The sequence below is a fragment of the Mytilus trossulus genome, chromosome 3, assembly GCF_036588685.1.
Source record: "Mytilus trossulus isolate FHL-02 chromosome 3, PNRI_Mtr1.1.1.hap1, whole genome shotgun sequence".
Taxonomy (NCBI): domain Eukaryota; kingdom Metazoa; phylum Mollusca; class Bivalvia; order Mytilida; family Mytilidae; genus Mytilus; species Mytilus trossulus.
The window spans coordinates 8,220,040-8,243,176 of record NC_086375.1 but is presented as its reverse complement, the minus strand read 5'-3'; the positions used below and the strand labels follow the sequence as shown (position 1 = coordinate 8,243,176).

Sequence of the window (23,137 nt, the reverse complement as noted above, 5' to 3'; positions counted from 1 at the left end):
ACTGTTTGGTGTGTACCTCCTGCCATATTAGTCTTTGTTGTTTCTTTATATAGAATGAGAAATAATATATGTTCGGACGAGCATAGCGAGGTAGAACATACATGGATTTAAATGCACCAAGACTATGAATTGTCGATATGTGACACACTTTAATAATCAATAAGATTTTAATGTCAAGATGAAAATCTCTAGTGAAGATCCAGCAAAAGGCATAAAACGTATGGAGAGTGAAAATAATCCAGTATTGCATGTGTTAGATGATTGGAATTTATCAAAATTTGTTTTCATATAATATTTGTTCCTGATAATTTATTTTATGATAAAAAAAAAGTATGTTAAATGTAAGGGCGATCTTCATTTAAAAGTTATATGTGTGTTTACACGGCTACTGCATTCAAACTCGGTATCGAAGTGATATTGTAGAAATATTACAATAATCTCTTTCAACTAAATACCATTGTAAAGCGTTATTCGACTAATTGCTAAGTTAGATTTAGTACAGTTTAATATAAGAAAATTGATAATGTATTTCTTTTTAGGGCAAAAAAAAAACACATCGAAAACGAATGGACAACAACTGTCATATTCCTGACTTGGTACAGGCATTTTCTAATGTAGAAAATGGTGGATTAAACCTGGTTTTATAGCGCTAAACATCTCACTTTGAACGACAGTCTCATTAAATTCCGTTATATTTGCAATGATGCGTGAACTAAACAGACATTTTTGTGCCTGTCCCAAGCCAGGAGCCTCTGGTCTTGATTTTTTTAGCTTTAGTTTCTTGTGTATAATTTGGAGTTTTGTATGGCGTTCATTTTCACTGAACTAGTATATATAAACAATTATTTAGAGGCCAGCTATAGGACACCTTCGGGTGCGGGAATTTCTCGCTGCACTGAAGACCTTTTGGTGAACTTCTGCTGTTGTCTGTTATATGGTCAATAGTTGTCCCTTTGACGCATTCTCCATTTCTATTCTCAATTTTCAAAATAAATAAAATAGTAAAAATATGGGTATAGCAGTCACCATCGTGTTACATTTTAAAAGAAACAATTTTGCGTGTCTGACGTAAGAAAATTTATACGTCACATATTTTTGTCGTTCAACGTTTATACAAACAAATCTAAAATTTCACTTGGGCAATGTTAGCATACAGGGTAAAAAATCAAAAGTATGTAAGACTTTCAGAGATTTAAAATAGTCCAAAAGTTCCAAAGACTTTATAAGAATCTACAAATGGTTCATTCCACTACGTAATTAAATAATTTTGACGTTTTTATAAAACCGTATATTAAAGTAAAATTACAAAAATACTGAACTCCGAGGAAAATAAAAATCGGAAAGTCCCTTATCACATGGCAAAATCAAATGACAAAACACATCAAAAACGAATGGACAACAACTGTCGTATTCCTGACTTGGTACAGGCATTTTAAAATGTAGAAAATCGTGGATTGAACCTGGTTATTGATTGGTGTGCGACTGATAATTACAACAAAGGAAGTCAAATCAAGCCATATATATAGGCAGATGTGGTATGAGTGCCAATGAGAGTCAGACAACTATCCATCCAAACTTCTTTGTTCTCGATTTTCTATTTTCTATTAAAATACGATATATAGACCATAATTTCCATATTAACACCCAATATGAGCTTAAAAGTATATTTAGTCAATCCAATGAAATAAAACCACACTGCAGGTACTGTCACGTGTACTGAAAATAAAAACCCATAACCATTTAAGAAAGCAGTGGATTAATTGATTACATGAATCAATGAAAATGAAAATATCATTTCTTATAAAATAATTTAAGAGAGGAGTACTATATTTTGAAGATTTCATAAGGAGTGAAAATTGGACAGTATTTGTTACCAATATCCCCCCTTATTAGCAGTATATAAGCTTTACATGCATATTTAAAATACTGTAAAAATTCGTTCATTATTCAAGAGCTTACAACTGCTACCCAGACTTTATGAAACTGCACCGATGTCTGTGCAGATAGTTGATGGGAAAGTGTTAGAGCAAAGAACGTCTCGTCCTTTTTCTAAAAGATGATCTCAAGATACCAAAACTTTGCTGATCAACTTTGCATGTCTTGAAGTATAGTGTTTAGGTACTGACGTTGTTTATAGTCTTACGTACGTGCTTTAGTGTTCTTTTATTTGTCTTTGTAAATTATCAGCCGTAACAGATTCGTCCAATTTTGGTAATATCTGTTTTTCCTGTATGCATCCAGGAAGTGGTTTGATGTGCCGTTGATTGTTTTTTTGTTTTCCTGTCTTTCACTTTTGCTAATGTGCTTTATCTAAACCCAACTTAGTTTGTGTTGATTTGTTAAAAATAATGTTATATATGTCTTCATTTTCAAAAAGGGAAGGAATAACTTTTTAACACATACAATTTTGTTATGGCATTGAATGTTATAACCTTCAATTGAAATCATTGCACAGGGTATACGTGCCCCTGTCATACTTTAAAAGATCAGAACAGCGTTTTATTGTATATGAAAAATAAGGAAACACATGTCATGTACAGTATACATATGTTTAAGACCAATACAGTGGCTATCTCTGACTCATGATTGTTATGTATTTAAAGTTTACACTTTCACAGGGGTATATGATTTAAAAAAAAATGTTCTTCAAAAATTCTTCTAGAGAACTTCACATAAAGATGCAGACAATGGGACATGCATTTTGGGGGGAAAAGAATATACTTAAATTCATTTTAATGTACTTTTCCAATCTGAAAGAACAACCCAACATTTTTCATTATATCTACACACTGGCCAGGAATATTGGTATACCTGCTTCCCTCTTCACATCAGAAGAGGGTTGTCTCTATGAACATAATCTACAGGAAATATGGTACGGTGTAGTTAACTTGTCACCAGACTACTATTTTTGCTGACTTTATATAGCAAGTTATTTTTCATATTTTTTGTTTTATCATTCAACAAATTTATCATGTAGTATGTACGGAGGTTTAAACTCATTTTATCATTCAAGGTCAAGTGATACTGTTAGAATTACAGGGATCCCTACGTATGTAATCTGGGCTGTTACGTAATAATTTTCTAACCTTTTATTCAAAATATGCACCCTTTCTTGTAGAGCATCTGGTTAAGATAGTGATTATGTCAATAAGTAGAACGCTTGCATGATCGATGTCAGATAAAATTTATTAATTCTATACTGTTCGACATTAGTCTATTAAGGAGAAACCTTTTAGGATTGTGTGCACTTTAAACTGATTAACAGCACTTTTTGTGTCTTTTTCAAGTCAGACTAACGTAACCAAGCGATGATTAATGATGTTTGCATTTATTTATACATATTTGTTTTGAATGAGGAGTCGGGTTTTTGTGGAAAAAATGGTCCAATATGTTTGACAATTCCCGTTATTCTATTTAGTTATGTATTGTACTATCTTTATAATACATAATTTTCTATTACTTTTCGTGTACAATTTTGCAAAAGAAGTATATCATTGTATATCTCTGAGTTGACAGTTCATCAGACGATATCTCTAGTTATAAGAGCTTTCATCGTCATGTTTGTCTCATTCCTCATCGAGTCTCAAAGAAAATTGGTCAAGATTATTTTCAATGAAACACTTAGTAAATAGTTTATGAATATAATAAGCAATTAGGACATGTAGAAATGTAGAAATATCACTGGGATCAAAAGACGCTATGAGTTTAACTACTGTTCCATTTATTGACGGGTTTTTTGGTGACATCAACTTATTTACAGTCATGTCCTTTTTTGCATGTTCGTTAGAAAAGTGTAGCCACCACGAGCACCTCATCGAGTCTCAAAGTACCAAGTTCGACATATGACAGTTGTCTTCGATGAAGTAATAGTTCGTTTCTATGTATGTATGTATTTATGTTGCATTGTTGTTTGTGTTTTGTTGCACTTAAATGTTCTGTTGTTGTCCTCTCATAGTTAATGTGTTTCCCTTGTTTTAGTTTGTTACCCGGATTAGTTTTCTCTAAATCGATTATTAACTTTTTAAAAGCGGTATTCTACTTTTGCCTTTATATTTCAGTTATTCGGCTACTTTTAAAAATCTTGGTTGAAAAATGAAGACGGGCTTCACAAAATAGGCACCGCCATTCTTATTTTTCATATTCAAGTTTTCACCCTTAAATTTTTGTAAAATGTTAACACTGTTTATTTGGCAATTTCAAAATTGTCTGGTGGACCCAGTACTTTGTATTTCAAATGAGTGTGTATAACACCTTTGTTCATACTTCTTGTAGTGTAGGTTACATTCGGATGATATAAACAGTTTAGCACTCTTCCCATATGATATCACCACGTCTAGTTCTTGTTTTTGTTAGATGTTATTCTATTTGTATCCTTCTAATGAGTTAAGCCTTTTTCAATTGATGTGTATAGCTATTCTTATGCTAGGGATATGGTAGGGATCCCGCTAACATGTTCAACTCTGCCACATTCTGGTTGTATGTTCTTGTCCCAAGTAAGGAGTGTGTATTACAGTGGTTGACGTTTGTTGCTGTGTTACATATTTGTTTGTCGTTCATTTATTTTTACATCAATTAGGTCGTTGGATTTTCTCGCTTGAATTGAATTAAATTTTTTATTGGGGGGGGGGGGGCTTTTATAACGGCCTTTGAAGTTTGTTTGGGATTTGTTCATTGGTGAAGGCTGTACGGTGACCTATAGCTATTCTGTGTCGTTGGTCTCTAGTGAAAAAATGCCTCATTGGCAATCATACCACATCGTCTCTATTTTATTTTAGCAGTATTTAAAAAAGTTATTACAATTTATGTTTTTTGTTACTTTTTTATTTCGGTATGACTTTTGCTCTCCAACTACTCAATTTTGTTTCGAGTACCGCTGACGACTTTTATATATTCAGACAAAACGTATGTCTGACGAAAATAAAAGCCTGATATGTTATCTTTCGCTACTCTTATTATCACTTCTTAAAATTCGACTAAAAACTCTTAATTGATATGTGCTTCATTTTATTACAATAAGTAAGTACAACATAATGGAAATAGAATTTAGTCGTATTGACGAGTGACATTTTATAAGCTGTGTATCTGATAACTTCCATATCATATCTTAATAAATATATAGTAAAGATATTTAAATCAAATCAATTATAAAATAGAATCTCACAGTAGATTAACAACAACACAATAAAACGTTAAAAAAATCATTTCAAAAAGTGTTGGGACCAGAAAGCACTCCGAATATTATTTCGACCGTTATAAAATAAATAACTGCCAAAACGTACCAGCGCAACCGAAAATTAAAAAGAGTATTGAATTGAAGCCTCCTACAAACCTACGTTATATTTCAGTGTTCTATAAGAAGAAAAATAGCTTTTTTAAGACAATGAAATCATTTAGTGCTTGAACCTCAACCTTACAACGATGTCTCGTCGTTTTTGATGATGTTTTTTTCAATAAGCACACTTGTTTGATTTGAAGTCTGGTATGTCATACGGATTTTACATTTTTTAGAGTTGAAATAATAGTGAAATTGAATATAAGTATACTGCAATAAGTAAAATAACAAAACAAACGAACTCAAATGAGAATTCAAAAACGAATAATTCCTTATCAAATGACAAAACCAAAAGCTCAAACACATCAAACAAAGTATAATTTCTATCAAGTTAGTTTTGAATAATGACCTGATATTTATAGATATGAACAGATAAAATCGTGTTATGATCAATTCATAGTTTTTTGTATAGATAGATTTATTTTATTTAAAAGACACGTTGTCTGTTCCTGCGTCTAATGCCACATAAATAACATTTGCTTGACTGCACACGTATGTATCTGTCAACATACGTTTTTTTTCTTGTGGTTAAGTTTCAATCAGAATTTGAATCACTTTTCTGAGTTTGTTTAATCTTTTTATGGATGGGTTTTATCTTAAATTGACGTTGTTTTCTCTCTCCAAAAATCATTATCTTATTCCTATTTTTTTAATTCAACAACACATTGCATGCTGTTAACAACTTACCCCATTAGTCCAGCGTTCTAGTGAAGGGTCCCTATCATATTGTCATATTCCCTATTATCGCGACGGCTATTAAGTAGGTAAGTTTATTTTACAGATAAAATCTAGTGGATAAAATATTCTTATACTACCTTTTTAAAAATATAACTGCAATGAAACGGTAACAGAACTACATTTTTTTCATTTTCACGGTTATCTTTATAAAAAAAAAACACTGTGAAAAACATTGTCAAGATCTGTTCGAACGTCACTGTCAATAAACTCATCAAACAATTGCTATCAAGCTTAAAATTAAAGATACGAGTATACGTGTACATAGCTTCCATACGTCAACCAAATATTTCCAATAGAATCTCTCGTGATGTCTTCGATGCTACTAGGTATTTCTGGAACCAAAACATCATGTAAGAATTCTCCATAGGAATTAAACAGACAAATTTTGTTCCTACTGCTATCAACTATAAATATATTGCCGTATGGATCTCGACATATGCCCCTAAAACTTGAACCTAGACTTTCATGAACATTGCATACCCTAAAGTTTCTGTCAAATGTGATAACCTTGTTCCCACATGGTATAATGATGTGCTTCGATACGGTTTCTGTTATTCTCAAAGGCTTTGTGGTCATCAGCCTGGCATATTTTTCCTCGACAGGGATATTTTTTAATGTTGTTTCGTTGATAGTGACTGGCCAGTCTCCATCAATTGTCACCTCATTAAAACACTTGCCTTCATAACAGAACGCAATAAGGCGGTTGTCATCAAGCACAGTACAAGTAGCATTTGTGAGCTCGGGCATGCGTGCTATCTCTTCAGTTTTGTTTGTAGTTCCTATAGTTATTTTCCTAATAAGTTCAACGGATTTTACCCAAATTTCTTTCTGTGTAGCTCGTAATATTTGCTCTGCATTATCTTTTGGAATTTGATATCCGAGGTCTAAACCTTTAGACGAATAAAGTTTTATATATTCCTCATACCTTGTAATTAAATGCATTATCCAAGCCTTATCTTCACATACACCGAATATACTTCGAATTGTGCTGTCGACATTAAAAGAGCGTACTTTCCTGAACTCAGTTACGTCGCAAATAACGGGTAGTGAATAAACGTGTGACTCCGATGCACCTATTATGTTGGGTAGTTCTCCTCTCTTAACCAAGCCAAAGCAGTTTTCAATATATTTGTGTTCAAGTTGATTCCCGAAACAAAACTGTGGTGCAAATACTTTTAACTGAGTGTCCTTCGTGACAGCATTGCTTAACGTCTGGTAAAGAAATGTATAATCATTAAGCAGAGTTCCATCGCAACTGCGTTTAACAATTTCTTCAGTGTTTCTAAGCAAACAAAGTAAAGACAATTTTTTTGTTTCTAGTTCATCTTGAAAATTATTAATCGATTTTATATCTTCCTTCTGCATTTCATCTGTTTTATTTATGTTAACATCTGCTAAAAGATCAACTATTTTGCACAAAGTTTCTTTTGATCTGTTTGCATGCGTTCTTATTTCTTCTTTCCATTGTTTACATAGTTTATAATGATTTTGTTCTGCAAATTTTGATATTTCTCTCTCTTGGTCTAGTCCAGCGATTTTCGATTTTATCGCACCAATAGCTGATCGCAATAGGTCTCTCCTTCTCTGGGATTGAAACATTATTGGCTCACTGTTGTGTAGCTTGTGGTCTTGTGTAACGCAGTCCTGGCATACTGCTCTATTACAAGGTTCGCAGTAAAGAGTAAAATCCTTATTATGAATTTCACATGTTGCACCGTTACAATTTGTCTCTTCTGGTGATTTAGTCTCAGTATATTCAATTTCTATTTTTTCTGTTTTGTGAGTCTTGAATATTTTATGCTTCAGATGATACGAAGAGCATTCATAACACATCTTACTATTGCAATCGACACAATTCGAAACACCGATCCTGTCATTGTCACACATCTGACATAGAATCATACCGTTCGTATCAGGATTATCAGTCTCTTTAACGTACGGATAAAGGATTAAACCGTTAACCCCTTTGTCTGGAAGTACTTGTACAGCTCGACATAACGGACAAACCAATGTCTCCTTACCTTCAGTCAGTTTTGTCACACACGGAGTACAAAATGTGTGAAAGCAACCCAAAAGAATCGGTTTAGTAAAATCTGAAAGACAGATTCCGCACTTAGTAGTATCCATTTCATGACCAGTGTTAGAACATTCAGCCATTTTGTTGTCCTTAAAATGATTCACACTGCACATTTTCCTACGCAGTTTATCGATGACTGTCCTTTAAATGACGTTGGCCACACAAGGTTTATCAAGAGATAAACATTATCTGTATTTGATCTTACAGTGCAAATAGGTAGGATTGATTTTTTAAATCATATACTAATAAGTGTTACTCATTGCAGATATGTCCCGTTTTATTTAGAGCTCCTGAAATACCATTGTGCTGTTTAATTTCTTCTTTTAATATTATCATTATTAAAAAATGAACTCTATAGATCTTCTCATTAAACACATTTTTTTTTGGTCAGAGGTCTTAATCATACATGTATTGGTGATGCTAGTTAACTGTTTGCTCGCCATTTTTATTTTTCGTTATTTTCAAACGCACCTAGCATATAATCCAATTTGACCATAACTCCTAACCGGAAAAATTGAACGATCAATATACAACTTCAAAAACGTATTGCACGGAACGACATAAATGCTATTTTCCAATCAACCAAAAACTGCCCCTCCATATATGCTTGCCCGTTAGATCAGACGCCGTACAAACTTAATACGTTTCCGGATTTCAGTGGGAAAAACCAAGATTTACATTTCCAGAGCTTTGGAGTACATAATTCAGAAAAGAGGTGGTCAAGGATTTGTAACTTTTACTTTTTCTCTGATCACTTTACACCTTACTACCCCACTTTAACTAAAATAAACCAGATACAAGTTCTCCTACCATTTTTGCATATGCTATAACATTTACTTCCAATTGCAATTAAAGGATCTTAACAATAGCTGTTGTCGCGGGAAATGTCTTTGATTTTGAAAAGAAAAGTCAAATTTGCGACAGATACAATAGTCTGAGTGATTGACGCGTTGAAATGAAAACTTTTAGACGTGTTTTTCATGGCATGCAATTATTCATGCACACTTGTGTGATATTATCATATTTCTTGTCTTGTTAAAATAAAAGAAAAGAGCGGTGTAGGTTAAGTTTGAAAATTCCATTTAAAATCGTCATGTAAAGTTTAAATCCTCTTTCTACAATTGAAACCTAAAATTTAATATTTTTATTGGAATATATGCAAGCCGTGTTTTGACAACTTCCTGACTGCAAACTCGTGCTGATAGCAATCCAAAAATTCATCATACCAGGAGAAAGCTCTTGCATATCGTATCTGCATGCTTTTCATCTAGGAGATGGCGGTGTTTTGTTTATAAATATAGTACAAGTATCGGTACAAGTTGCAATTTTAAAGTTTCGTTTGTCAATTTTCTGCATTAGGGAATACTTGTTCCAAGTCAGAAATATGACAGTTGTTCTCCATTCGTTTGGTATATTTGAGCTTTTGATTTTACCATTTGTTCATGAACTTTCCGTTTTGAATTTTCCTTGGAGTTTGGTTTTATTTGTTATTTTACTTTTTACTAGGTTGTTGTGTCCGTTATGACGTGGTAACTTCTACTGAGATAATCAAAATGACTAAATATATTTTGCCTCTACTTAAAACGTTTAATGCTCTCCAACTTTGTATTGATTTGGCTTCTTAACTATTTTTATCCGAGCGTCACTGATGAGTCTTATGTAGACGAAACGCGCGTCTAGCGTATACAATTATAATCCTGGTACTTTTGATAACTTATTAAGCAGTCATTAATTGCTATTATGTTTAGAAGAAGAGTGGTTTCAAATATACATTTCATTCGAATCTCTTATTAATAAGGATAAAGTTGAACAAACATCGAACTATCAATATATTATATCAGCGCTAAACTACCAATACAAAAACTAAAATATGCAATCATAGCTTTCGTATTGATTTAATGTATCTTTGTAACTACCTAAAATTTCAATTTCTCTACCTAGTCGTTACCTAGTTATGAGTTACAAAATAAACTTAGATGATTGAAAACTTAAACAGGTAAACCATAAAAGAAATGAAGCTTTTATATAACTGTCTACGACTAGTTCATTTATCTAACACTTCTTTCACGACATCAACATTGGGCAATCTATTATAGCAATCAATGTAAATAACGATAACATTTGATTTCTGTTTACGAAGAGAGAGTTACATGTTAAACCATATTATATTAAGAACGTACTTTAAAGGGGCACTAGCTTTTAGATGTATAAAAATCGAAAGTATGATTATTTTTGTTAAATCGTTAATGAAAATGAAATAGTGATATACTAATTTGCTTTTATCGGTTAAAATGGTTCAATTTTGTCAAATTAAGCTAATAAACATTGATAATGATTTTTTTACTTGCAAGTGAATAATTCGACCTCATTAAATTCGTATTCATGTGAACTTCAATTTAACTCCGTAGTAAGAGATAGGATAACGCATGCATTTTCCGTGTCCTGTGATTTAAAGGATAAGAATGTCAACATTGAAAGTGAAACAAAGGTAAATAATTTGATTAACTAGTTCGATCCACAAAACATCATTCTTATATAGGTAAAAACGACGATAAACATAAATTTTTAATCTATACTACAAAATTTAACAGATCTATAATAATACAAATGCACGAGTTGCTTAATCTCTTTATATATATGTTTATGTTTACTTCGCTTACATGGTCATAGAAGACCAACTCGGTAGTTAATTAGATGGCGTCTTGGTTACACGAAACGAAGATACATCTTATAGAGACCATGTCGTATAAATTGATTATTTCATACTTTTGGAAGTTAGGAAAAATGTTTTACATTGTGATAAAAAAAATATGAGAATTTGAGTTAAATCGGTGAACATGAATTTGGCAGCTAGTGCCCCTTAAATACATTGTACACAACTATTTAGTCAAAGTGCTTATGCTTTATTGACAATTTACCATTTGTAACATTGAATTATTTGTTGTGAGTTAATCTTCGCTTTTATCTTAAAATTTTGAATATACTTTGATATTTCAATGTTTTTTCTTGGCTCAATACTGATCATTAAAAACAAATCACTAACTATTTATGGAGCCTTGAACCCTAAACATTATTACAAAGTATACAATGTATCTAATTGATAGTTTACCTCGCAATTAATTGATATACAAAAATACATACATAAAATACTATGAGCATGGCTAAGAATTACTGCTATCAGTTATCAGCTGAAACAAGCTACTACAAATGAAAAGTCTTTAAAAGTTTCATGATATGAGTGTACGTTGAAACTTGACATAATCCGGTTTTTCAACAATTAGAAATGTTACAATTCTAAATTGGTTGGCCTGTGGTATCAGTGTATATATCAAAATCGGTGGGGCGGTAAAATCTTTCCTAAATAGTGAGGTATGGTTTGCTACGTGGGTTTTGCTAACAGACAACCACGTCCTGCAGGAATTAAGAAGAATTTTTAGATAAATGTCACACTTATAAATACTTGTAGCCTCTCTCTGGTGTGTTCGGTGGCAGATTTTCTGTCCTTTGTTGCCTGATGCAAATATGACCGATACGTGGGAGTCCCTAGAACTAATTTGTTAGTCAGCAAGTTAATAAAAGAAAGACGTGTTTTCAATAAGGTAACACTTAGATGTCACTTTTCAATGGCATACTTGTATTTGAGTCGAGAAATTTAAGACAAGAGTATATTTGCACACGGTTGTTTTGATCAGCTAACCAAATGTTTCCCATATGATCTCTCGTGATATCGACTGGTTTTGATATATCTTGTACTGAAATATCATGTACAAATTCACCGTAGGAATTAAACAGACAAATTTTGTTCATATTGTAATCAACTATAAATATGTTTCCATATGCATCTCTACAAACACCCCTAAAATCTGAACCTTTGCTTTCATGAACGTTGCACATCCTGTAGTTTCTGTCAAGTGTAATAACATTTTCTTTGCATGTAAGTATGATGTGTTTTGACAAGGTTTCAACTATACTATCGGGATTAGTTGTAATAAGTTTGAGTATGTGCTCATCAACAGGTATTGTTTTAAGTGCTGTTTCATTCAAAGTGACTGGCCACTCACCGTTAATTGTGAACTCATAAAAACATTTGTCTCTAACACAATACGTAACAACACGGTTGTCTTCCATCACAGCGCAAGTTCCAAACTCAAAATCCGACTTGAATGTTGTTGTTATTATCTCTTCTATTTTGGGTACATTATCTACGTTTATTTTCTTGATAAGTGATCCAGACTTTACTAAAATTTCATTTCGGGTAGCTTGCAATATATGTGTGACTACATTTTCATCGGGTATTTTAAATTCATACTCCATGTCCGCATTAGCGGAATAAAGGTACAAATGTTGTTCATTACTTTCGTCATAGCCATGATATGTAACCAGAAACCATGTTTTGTTTTCATTGATACCGCATAAACTTTTGATGTCACAAGTCCAACACCCTCTTTTATCGAGAATAAAAGAACATTTTTTTGTTAATTCTTTGACCTCGCAAATAATTGGAAGTGAGTAAATGTGGGACTCAGATTCAACCAAAGTACAAGACCGTATCCCTCTTGCTACTCGACCAAAACATTCTTCGACATATCTATGTCCAATTGCACAACCTGAGCGGAACTGTGGGGTTAAAACTTCTAACTTTTTGTCCTGTTTAACTGCGCGTTTTAAAGTCTCGTAAAGGAATGTATAATCATTGAATAGTTTTCCATCACTGCAAAAGTTTATAACATTAACGGTGCTTCTAAGTAAGCATTGCAAAGACAATGCCCTGGTCTCTAGTTCGTCTTTGTGATTATGTATCGCTTTAATATCTTGTTTTTGCATTTCATCCAATTTGTGCAAATTCAAATCTGCTAAAACATCGAAAATTTTGCAGACAATTTCTTTTGATCTTTCAGCATGCGTTCTTATTTCGTCTTTCCCTTGTCTACACAAATGGTAGTAATTATTTTCTGCAGACTCCGTCTGTTGTCTTTCACGATTAATTGCAGTGACCTTTGATTTCATCGCATTAAAAGCCAATCGCAAATGATCTCTTCTTTTCTGGGCTTGAAAAAATATCGGTTCTTTTTTGTGTAATCTGTGATTTTGAGCAACACATTCATAACAAATTGCTTTATTGCAAGGTTCACAAAAGTGTGAAAATTCTTCTTTGTGCATTTTTCACGTGTCATCTTCAAACATTTTTGTCTCTTGTGATTTAAATTCAGTGCATTTATTCTCTATTTTTTCTGTTTTGTGAGTCTTAAATATTTTGTGCTTTAAATGGTATGCTGAACATTCCAAACACATCTTGCATTTGCAGTCGATACACTTAGTAACTACGTATTCTTCATTCTCACACATCTGACAGAAATCCACACTCTGCGTATCAGGTGTGTCTGTCTCTTTAGAGTACGGATAAAGGGTAAGACCACCAACACCCTTGTCTGGAATTACGTGTACCGCCCTACACAACGGACAAATCAAAGTATCCTTACCTTCAGTCAGTTTAGACATACACGGAGTACAAAATATATGAAAACAATCCAGAAGAATGGGTTTGATAAAACCTGACAAACAAATTCCGCATTTAACTGTATCACTTTCTTGACTACTGCTTAAACATGTAGCCATTTTGATGTCCTTGGATTTAAATTTAAATTTAAATCGTACAACAGATCTATAATTAGATGTTTGAATACTTCGAGCTCAGTGCATGGTAGACTTCGTCTTTCCGATAAAATTTTGGCTTAGTGTCAAATATTTAAAAAGAACTAACTACACTGTTGTACCTGGAAGAAATAGTTTATATATTTTTTACTTCATAATTCACCCCCCTTTATTCTTTTAAACTTGGGAATTTCATTTGATTCTATCATTTATGAATTTATAAAGGATTATAGAATTGAATGTTGATTAAGCATCAGATAAAATTGGTTATAAAAAAGTGTTTACAACGTAAAGGGTGGTTATTATGTCCAGGTTCCAGCAAATAATTTAGGACAAGAAATGAAGTTAATGTAAATACTCTCTACAGCACGCAATCATATATAATACAGCTAAGGAAATATATTCATGAGGTAGAAAAGCCTTAGTATTTCAAACATTCAAAAGTTTTGTCTGGCGTATAAAATCATAATCCTGGTACCTTGTTTGGGTTAATAACCATGTAGATCTGATCGTCACTGTTGCTTCTTATGTAGACAAAACGCGCATCTGGCGTATTAAATTATAATCCTAGTATCTTTGATAACTATTTACACCACTGGATCGATGCCACTGCTGATGGACGTTTTGTCCCCGATGGTATCATTTAGATCTGAGAGTCACTGATGAGTCTTTATAGACGAAACGCGCGTCTGGCGTATTAAACTGTAATCCTGGTACCTTTGATAACTATTTGTTAACAGTATAGTTGAACTAACAGAGTATGTACACTGTTTGAATTTCATTGTTTAGAACCCTGCAATATTTAAGTTGCATCTATATCTCTCTTTAAACGGTGTTTCTACAATTGGAAACACAGAATATCTTTCATAATATTATGTTCTTAGTTGCAGTTGCATAATGAATTAGAGATCATAATAATATTTTTTTCTGCATAGTCTAGCTATTTAGTAGTAATGTACTGCCTCTAGCAGTCAAACTGTTTTTTTCATCGACGTGTGATTATGAAAAGCAATAAAAATGAACTTTTTACGTTATCCGCTGCGCTCCATCGTAACTACCATGGTACCTCGGCATAGCTATCAACAAGATTCAGTCTAAATACCACCATCGCACTTCGGAGTAATTCTAAACGCACTGCAGGGTCAAACTATCGCACCTTATCAAGACCATCGCGGTTCCAAGTCCTTCACACATACTATCATCGAGATAGATCAATTAGTTCCATAAAAAAACTGACCAATACCTTGAATTTAAATTATTCCAAGAAATCCTATTTCAGTTTATTTCATCTGTGTTCCGTTGTCCATCAGATTTAAGTTAAAGGTTTTATTAAGTCTATGTGCAGTCTTAAAAAAAGCAACTCGTTGTTATTAATGCAATAGTTAAAAGTTTGTTTGTTTTGGGGGGTGGGGTATAGGATGTTCAAAAACAAGTGTACACTACTTTATGTCTTTTTATTTTCCGTCGTTTGAATTAAGGAAACCAAATGTTTTGGGGACAATCAGTGGTATATCGCTGTTCAAAAGTCATAAAATAAGTTTTCTGTTGCTACATTTCATCGTTGCATATGGCTATGCATAATATTGGTGTTTTCTAACAGTACCGATATGATCATGTAAATGAATATAAAGTAAATTTACAAAAATATCGAACTGCAAGAGAAATTCAAATCGGAATGTCCATTATTAACAGGCAAAATAAAACTCAAACGAACGGAAAACAACTGTCTTATTCCTATCTTGGTACAGGCATTTCCTTATGTATAAAATGGTGTTATTAAACCTGGTTATTTAGCAAGCTAAAAGTCTCACTTGTATGAAGGTCGATTAAAATTGCATTATGTTGACAACAATGGGTGAACAAAACATACAGACATAGTAGGTAAAAATGTCAAAAATTGAGGTAAACATGGTAAAGCAGTCAATATGGTGTTATAATCTTAATCATCATAACACAAACAAATATGCAAAAAAGATTTATAATAAAAGGTATTAGCAGCTTGTCCAGGAACACATTTAATTCTAGCGACACTTTTCATCAAGTGCATATAAATGACTATCTTCGCTACGATCCACTCTCCTCGTCTCCATCCTTAACCGATTAAGCCAAAATTTTTGACAACAATGTTGAACCATCTTTCTGTTTATTCAAACAACGCCAATTCCGAATACATTATTAATGACCAATAGTATCAATTGAACTACCTTAAATTTAAATTATCAGATGAAGTACTTATTAGATCCAGACATGTTATATTTTTGCAGCTTTTATGCAGGATTTACATTAACTCCGAGAAAGAAAATGTTATGCGTGTAGAAAAATTTATGTTTTGGTTTGTACCTTTTTAGCTTTTAACATGAATACACGGAGATCGCCAAGCTAGGTGCTGGTATGTTCTCCCTGACATAGCAAACGATTCAAAACCCTATATACCGACAGGTGCAACATGTATAGCAGGATTTATCTGCTCACCCTTCTGAAGCGTATGAGATCATCTCAGATTTTAGAAAGGGTCGTGTTGCTTCGTGTTTAGTTACGTTTGTTGTACCCTGTATACTGTTGTTTTGTCTTTTAGTCAGTTTTCGTGTTGTGTGATCTATGAGTACTCCATTATCCTTTGTGTTTATTTGCGTTTCGACTGTATTTTATTAGTATTTACAGATGTAAACTGTGTTGTGAAAAGCAATATGTCGTCTTTCATATTTTGGCCTGATTAAAAGGGAACTTTGGTAATATCTGGAATCATTTCCATTTCACTGTCTATGTCTGAATATGCTTATTAGGATTGTACTGTTTTACAGTCAATTTTATAAGATATTGACATCCCGGCGAAATTTCTCAAGAAAGATGTATTCCTATCCCCAAACAAGGTTTACAAGTATTAGTACAAGTTATTTAATAGATTTCTAATTGTATTGCAAATTGGAAGTTAATCATATGTAGTAGGTATTGCAAAATTTTAAATGAATTGAAAAAGATAGCTTGAATAAAAAAGAAACTGGCTACAATAGCAACCCATACAAACCCCAGCGACAACCAATGTGCGGATAGTCTCAATTATCCAGACGCTCCATATGCATATGAAGATTGACTGTAAGAACGATAACTCTGGTGCATCGAGACTAATGTGCGGAAAAAATAATCGTACAAAATACGACTGGCAACAGTAACAATATTTGGTCTGAATTGTTTGACTGTGTCGGGTACTCGGAGTTCACCAGTTGTATGTGCAAAAAAGTAAAATCACTTAAGTACTGATCTCCGGGCCAAATTTAAAATGGAAAGATTCTAATATCAAAATCAAAGGATCAAACACATCAAACGAATGGATAACAACTGTGATATTCCTGACTTGGTACAGGCAACATTTTAACATTTTTGAAACCTTGAAATATACGTTGAATAAAGGTTAAATCTCCCTAGTACACCGTTCTGATGCCTTGCCTAGCTATTGCTATTCTTTTTCTCCTTTTTGCTTTTTAGCTCTTATTTATTTTTAATTATTAGTAGCTTTGGATTTTTTTAATTTTTGCCTCGATCATCTCTGAGGAGACATTTATTGTCAAACTGCGCATCTGGTGAAAACAATATGTACCCTTAATGTAATTAAACATATTTCATCGTTTCTAAACAGCAAACTACATGTTCTTGAGTTTTTGAAAAATTCTCAGTACGCTAATTAAAAGTGGTGTCAGGAGTAAACATGCTAAGTTGCTTTGCGGAGCCGGATTTGCATAGACTTCTTGAACATTGAACACCTCAGATCACCCCCAATTTGTTGACAGGGTTTTCTGCTCCTTGTATATGTTTCTTTTTGTAGCGTGTTGTTTACTATGTTTTTTTCTTCGGTGTGGTATTAGTATATGGTGTTTTATCTTGAGCTTATGATTTTTTTTCTACACATGTAGTATGCATATTGAAATTATTGCAAGAATAAAATGGAATATTTTCGAAGGCATTAATTTACTAGAGGCTCTAACAAAACGTGTGTCGCTCACTTTGGTCTATGTGCATGTTTATTTAACAAAGGACACATATGGATTCATAACAAAATTGTGTTTTGGTGATGGTGATGTGTTCGTAGGTCTTACTTTACTGAATATTCTAACTACTTACAATTTTCTCTATCTGTAATAAACTTGGCCCTTTAGTTGCAGAGGAAAATATTTTGTAAAAATTTTCCAAAATTTTCCAAATAAATAGAAATTGTTTAACGTTTACTAAAAAGGGCAATAACTCCTTAAGGCCTAAATTTGCCGTTTTGGTCATGTTGACTTATTTCAAGATCTTACTTTGCTGAACATTATTGATGTTTATAGTATATCTCTATTATAGTTCAAAAGTACCAGGATTATAATTTTATACGCCAGACGCGCATTTCGTCTACATAAGACTCATCAGTGACGCTCAGATCAAAATAGTTAAAAAGCCGAATAAATACAAAGTTGAAGAGCATTGAGGATCCAAAATTCCAAAAAGTTGTGCCAAATACGGCTAATGTTATCTACTCCTGGGGTAAGAAAATCCTTAGTTTTTCTAAAAATTCAAAGTTTTGTAAACAGAAAATTTATAAAAATGACCATATAATTGATATTCATGTCAACACCGAAGTGCTGACTACTGGGCTGGTGATACCCTCGGGGAAGAAACGTCCACCAGCAGTGGCATCGACCCAGTGGTGTAAATAGTTATCAAAAGTACCAGGATTATGATAGTAATCAAGATAATAACCAAAACCAGAAAAAAATCTTAAAAATTACCAATTGGGGACAGCAACCCAACAACCAGTTGTGCAATTTTTTATACATATTGACTTGATTAACAATTTAAGCCCGAGCGATTTGCTCTAAATGCTTTGGTTTCAGAGTTATAAGCCAAAATCTAGATTCCCCCTATGTTCTATTTTTAGCCATGGCGGCCATATTGGTTGGTTGGCTAAGTTACCGTACATATTTCTAAACTACATACCCTTATAATGATTGTGGCTAAGTTTGGTAAAATTTGGCCCAGTAGTTTCAGAGAAGAAGAATTACAAAAATTTACGAAAAATTGATAAAAAATTACTATTAAAGGCAATAAATCCTTAAGTGGTTATGACAATTAAAGTCCCATTTTACATACTAGTACATGTTGAATATGACCATTTTCGTATGGCAAACATATTTGTAGATCTTACTTTGCTAAACATTATTGCTGTTTAAAGTTTATCTCTATCTATAATAATATTCCAGATAACAACCAAAAATGGCAAAATTTCTTTAGAATTACCAATTCAGGGGCAGCCTAACAACCAGTTGTCCGATTCATCTGAAAATTTCAGTACATATAGATCTTGACTTAATAAACAATTCTACCCCATGTCAGATTTGCTCTAAATGCTTTGGTTTCAGATTTATAAAACAAAATTCACATTTTACCCCTATAATCTATTTTTTGCCTTGGCGGCCATCTTGGTTGATTTGCCAGGTCACTAGACACATATTTTAAACTAGATACCCAAATGATGATTGTGACCAAGTTTGGATACATTTGACCCAGTAGTTTCAGAAAAGAAGATTTTTGTAAAAGTTAACGACGACGGACGACGGACGCCAAGTAATGAGAAAATGTCACTTGGCCCTTTTGGTGAGATAAAAAAAAACTCTTTTGAAAACCTTTCGTGATGATATACTTGGGAGTTTACAAGTTGGCATGAATATTAATTATATGGTCATTTTCATAAATTTCCTGTCCCCTAAACTTTGATTTTTACAAAAAAATAATGACTTTCTTATCACAGGAATAAATTACCTTAGACGTATTTGGCACAACGATTTGGAATTTTGCTCGTAAACTTTGTACTTGGTTGTATAACTATTTTGATATGAGCGTCATTGGTGATTCTTGTGTAGACGAAACGCGCGTCTTGCATATTAAATTATAATCCTGGTACCTTTGATAACTATTTCATTCCAACTGTCTTACTTACATATGGTAGACAAGTAACTTTTCACAATGCATTTTTTTAAGTATTATACAACAGACATATATGTAAATTGTGACAATTAAAGTCCCATTTTACATACTAGTACATGTTAAATATGACCTTTAAAGTCCCTTGATCAGCAAATTATCAATATCGAAAGCGAGCTTCGTTCTTTCAATCTTTACACTCGTAATTTTACTAGAAAATCAATAAAACTATAACACAGTAACACCCCAGTCCCACTAGTCCACGATCGCACTACGATCTGTGAAAAAAATGCAAATTTTGATGATCGTAGTACGATCGTGTAGATCGCAGTAAGGTCGTATCACGGTCGTGGTGAGGTCTTCAAGATTGTGATGAGCGTGGCAAACTTTGAACATGTTCAAAACAAACGTCGTGCGGCCGTGGCGAAATCAGGTCGTAGTAGAAGCGTAGTGAGAGCGCACTAAGATCGTAGTAAGATCGCAAAGGTCGCTGTACCATCGCAGTGAGAGCGTAGAGAAAGCGTGATTCTATTCGGAGAAACTGCGCTACGATCTCATTGCGACGTTATTACGACATCCCTACGATCACGACGTTCTCACCGCGACCAACCTACGCTTTAACTACGACTATACCACGCTGTTCACCTCAATAGTACGATTCTAGCACGCCCTTGCCGTCCTCATCGCGCTCTTCTTACGACCTGACTACGTTCATACTACGACCATTATTCTCATTGTCATTTTCTTATAAATATTTTAATTCTCTCCAGGTTTTGTTTGTCTGTGTGTAATTGGTACTTCTTGTCCATTTTCTCTAACGGCTCAACCATGCTTCTTGTTTTCATATAAATTAGACCGTTGGTTTTCCCGTTTGAATTGATTTACACTAGTAATGTTTGGGGCCTTTTATATCTTGCTGTTCGGTGTAAGCCAAGGCTCCGTGTTGAAGGCCGTATCTTGGTCTATAATTGTTACTTTTAAAAATTGTTACTTGGATTGAGAGTTGTCTCTTTGGCGCTCTACCACATCTTCCTATATCTATTGACACCTCTGTTTCATATCTGCTATTGTTCACTAAAAAATCGACATTTTAGCTTTATGGACCAGCAGTAGGTTGTATTTTAGGTCGGATTGGTCGGTCCGACATCTCTCTTGATCAAAATTCGTTACTATCATATCTCCATCTGCCTCTACATCAACCCTAACACCACGCCTACGTGTTCTAGTAGATTTTGGTGGCATGATTGTATTTTTTTCGAGAAATCTACGTATTAATCGGAAATAGAAATAAAGGAATGATACTGTATTGATATGGAACACGATATTGACGTTATTGCTGAGAGCGTAGTAAGATCGCGGTTTGAACGTAGTGTTATCGTGGTAAGAACGTGATTTAATCGCAGTAAGCAGTAGAAGCGTGGTAAGATCGTGTTGCAATCAAATAGCTCGTGGTATGGTCGTAGTGAGAACGTGATGAGCGTAGAAAGATCTTGATAAGCGTAGTAAGGTCGCAGAATAAGCGCGGTGAGAACGTGTTATAATCGTAGCGGGATCGTTGCAGAAGCGTAATGAGGACGTAGTAGCATCGTGAAAGCAACGAAAATTTATATTTTCATGCCGCTCATACCGCGACCTCGCCACGATCTGCATTTAATTTAGATCGCGGTGAGCGTGGTGCGATCGTGGTCTAGTGGGACTGGGGCTTAAGCGTAGTTTTATAATTGTGAATTTTAAAAAAATCAATCAAAAGGAGCTTTCTTTCAGAAAATTAAATAGTTTCCGTCAAATTGTTCTATTTAGTCTATAATCTGTTCATTTTTATTCATACGTGTTTTATTTGCAAATATTTTGACAGTGAAGAGAAATTTATTGTCAAAATTTGCATCTTGTGCAGAATAAATGGCATGTTTAATGTTATCATCAAAGAACTATCTTCTTTTGTACGACGTGTGAACGGACTAAATAACAAAAACAACAACAACATTATTAATTATGGAAAAATAGTAACAAAAAATTACAATGAAGATAATATTAAGATAATGTTGTAATGTATGTCATCTGTCGAGATCCCATGAGTGCGTTCCTTTGAAAATAAACTCATCATGGATACCAGGACTAAATTTAGTATATACGCCAGACGCGCGTTTCGTCTAAAAATACTCATCAGTGACTCTCGAATCCTAAAAAGTTTTAAATGCCAAATAAAGTTGATACCATAATACATGAACAGAAATTAATGCAAACCCATAAAATGTTTATTGATTCCAACAAAATCATTTACAAATTCTAAATCACGAGGAATACTCTAGCGATTGACAAGTGCATTCTTTCTTCTCAAGAAATGGTATTTGTTTGTCATTGTTTCTGTCCTTTTTTTAAAGCAGTATGTTTCATATAGTGTTCTTGGTGACGATAATAATTCCCGGTTATCTGTGTTGTTAGTTGAATATTAAAAATGAACACAGACTTCGGTATCTCAAATTCATAAAATTGGTTTTGATGTTATATCTGTTATTCTCATTGGATTTTGTCTAATGTTTAGTGCGTTTCTGTGTGTGTTACATTTTAATGTTGTGTCGTTGTACTCCTCTTATGTTTAATGCGTTTCCCTTAGTTTTAGTTTGTTACCCCGACTTTTTGTCCATGGATTTATGAGTTTTGAACAGCGGTATACTACTGTTGTCTTTATTTACTGTTAAGAAACTTATCTTTTGTTGATTATACATGTTATATGTAATGCAGTGAAAGTAAACATCAGTTCAGACGATGTAGACGTGTAACAACCCTAGAGGATTATACGCATTCACTGTTTAGAAATGTAAGGTATAAAAAATAACAAAACAACAATTTTAAGATGGTGATGTTCCTTTTGCACCATCTTACAGTGTTTATATTTCACAATTTGTTCGCTATGCTCGTGTCTGTTGTGACGTTTTTGATTTTAAAAAACGCAACCTATGTGTTACTGGTAAATTATTAAACCAGGTATATTGTTATCATAAATTACTTAAAACCTTTACTAACTTTTTCCATAGATATAAAGATTTGGTATTGAAGTTTGGTTGTACCTGTAGAAAACTTATTTCAAACGGGATAGCACATCCTCATTTTTACGAAAATTTTGTTAACCGCGCCCGGAAATTTCGAAATGATCCATGTAAACTTGTCGCTCCTTTAAATAAACTTATTCTAAAAGGTTACTTATTCAACACTGTAATAAGATCTTTGAATATTGTTTGTTGGTATAAATATTGATTTTGTTATCAGTATATTAAAAGCTAACTAAATATTACTAGTATGTTATATACATTTACATTTTCATGGATCTACAATCTGGCGATACCTGTTACTTGGCATTGCACAAGGTCAGGTTTTTCTCTGGCTGT

General features: G+C 33.4%; 1 protein-coding gene across 1 annotated transcript; it reads right to left on the bottom strand.

The window, feature by feature from the left end:
* Positions 1-4,987: 4,987 nt before the first annotated feature.
* LOC134710088 (uncharacterized) lies at positions 4,988-8,301 on the bottom strand. Its single transcript, XM_063570275.1, has one exon. It carries the CDS (start codon positions 8,258-8,260, stop codon positions 6,308-6,310), a length of 1,953 nt encoding a protein of 650 aa, XP_063426345.1. The 5' UTR covers positions 8,261-8,301; the 3' UTR covers positions 4,988-6,307.
* Between the last annotated feature and the right edge of the window lie 14,836 nt (positions 8,302-23,137).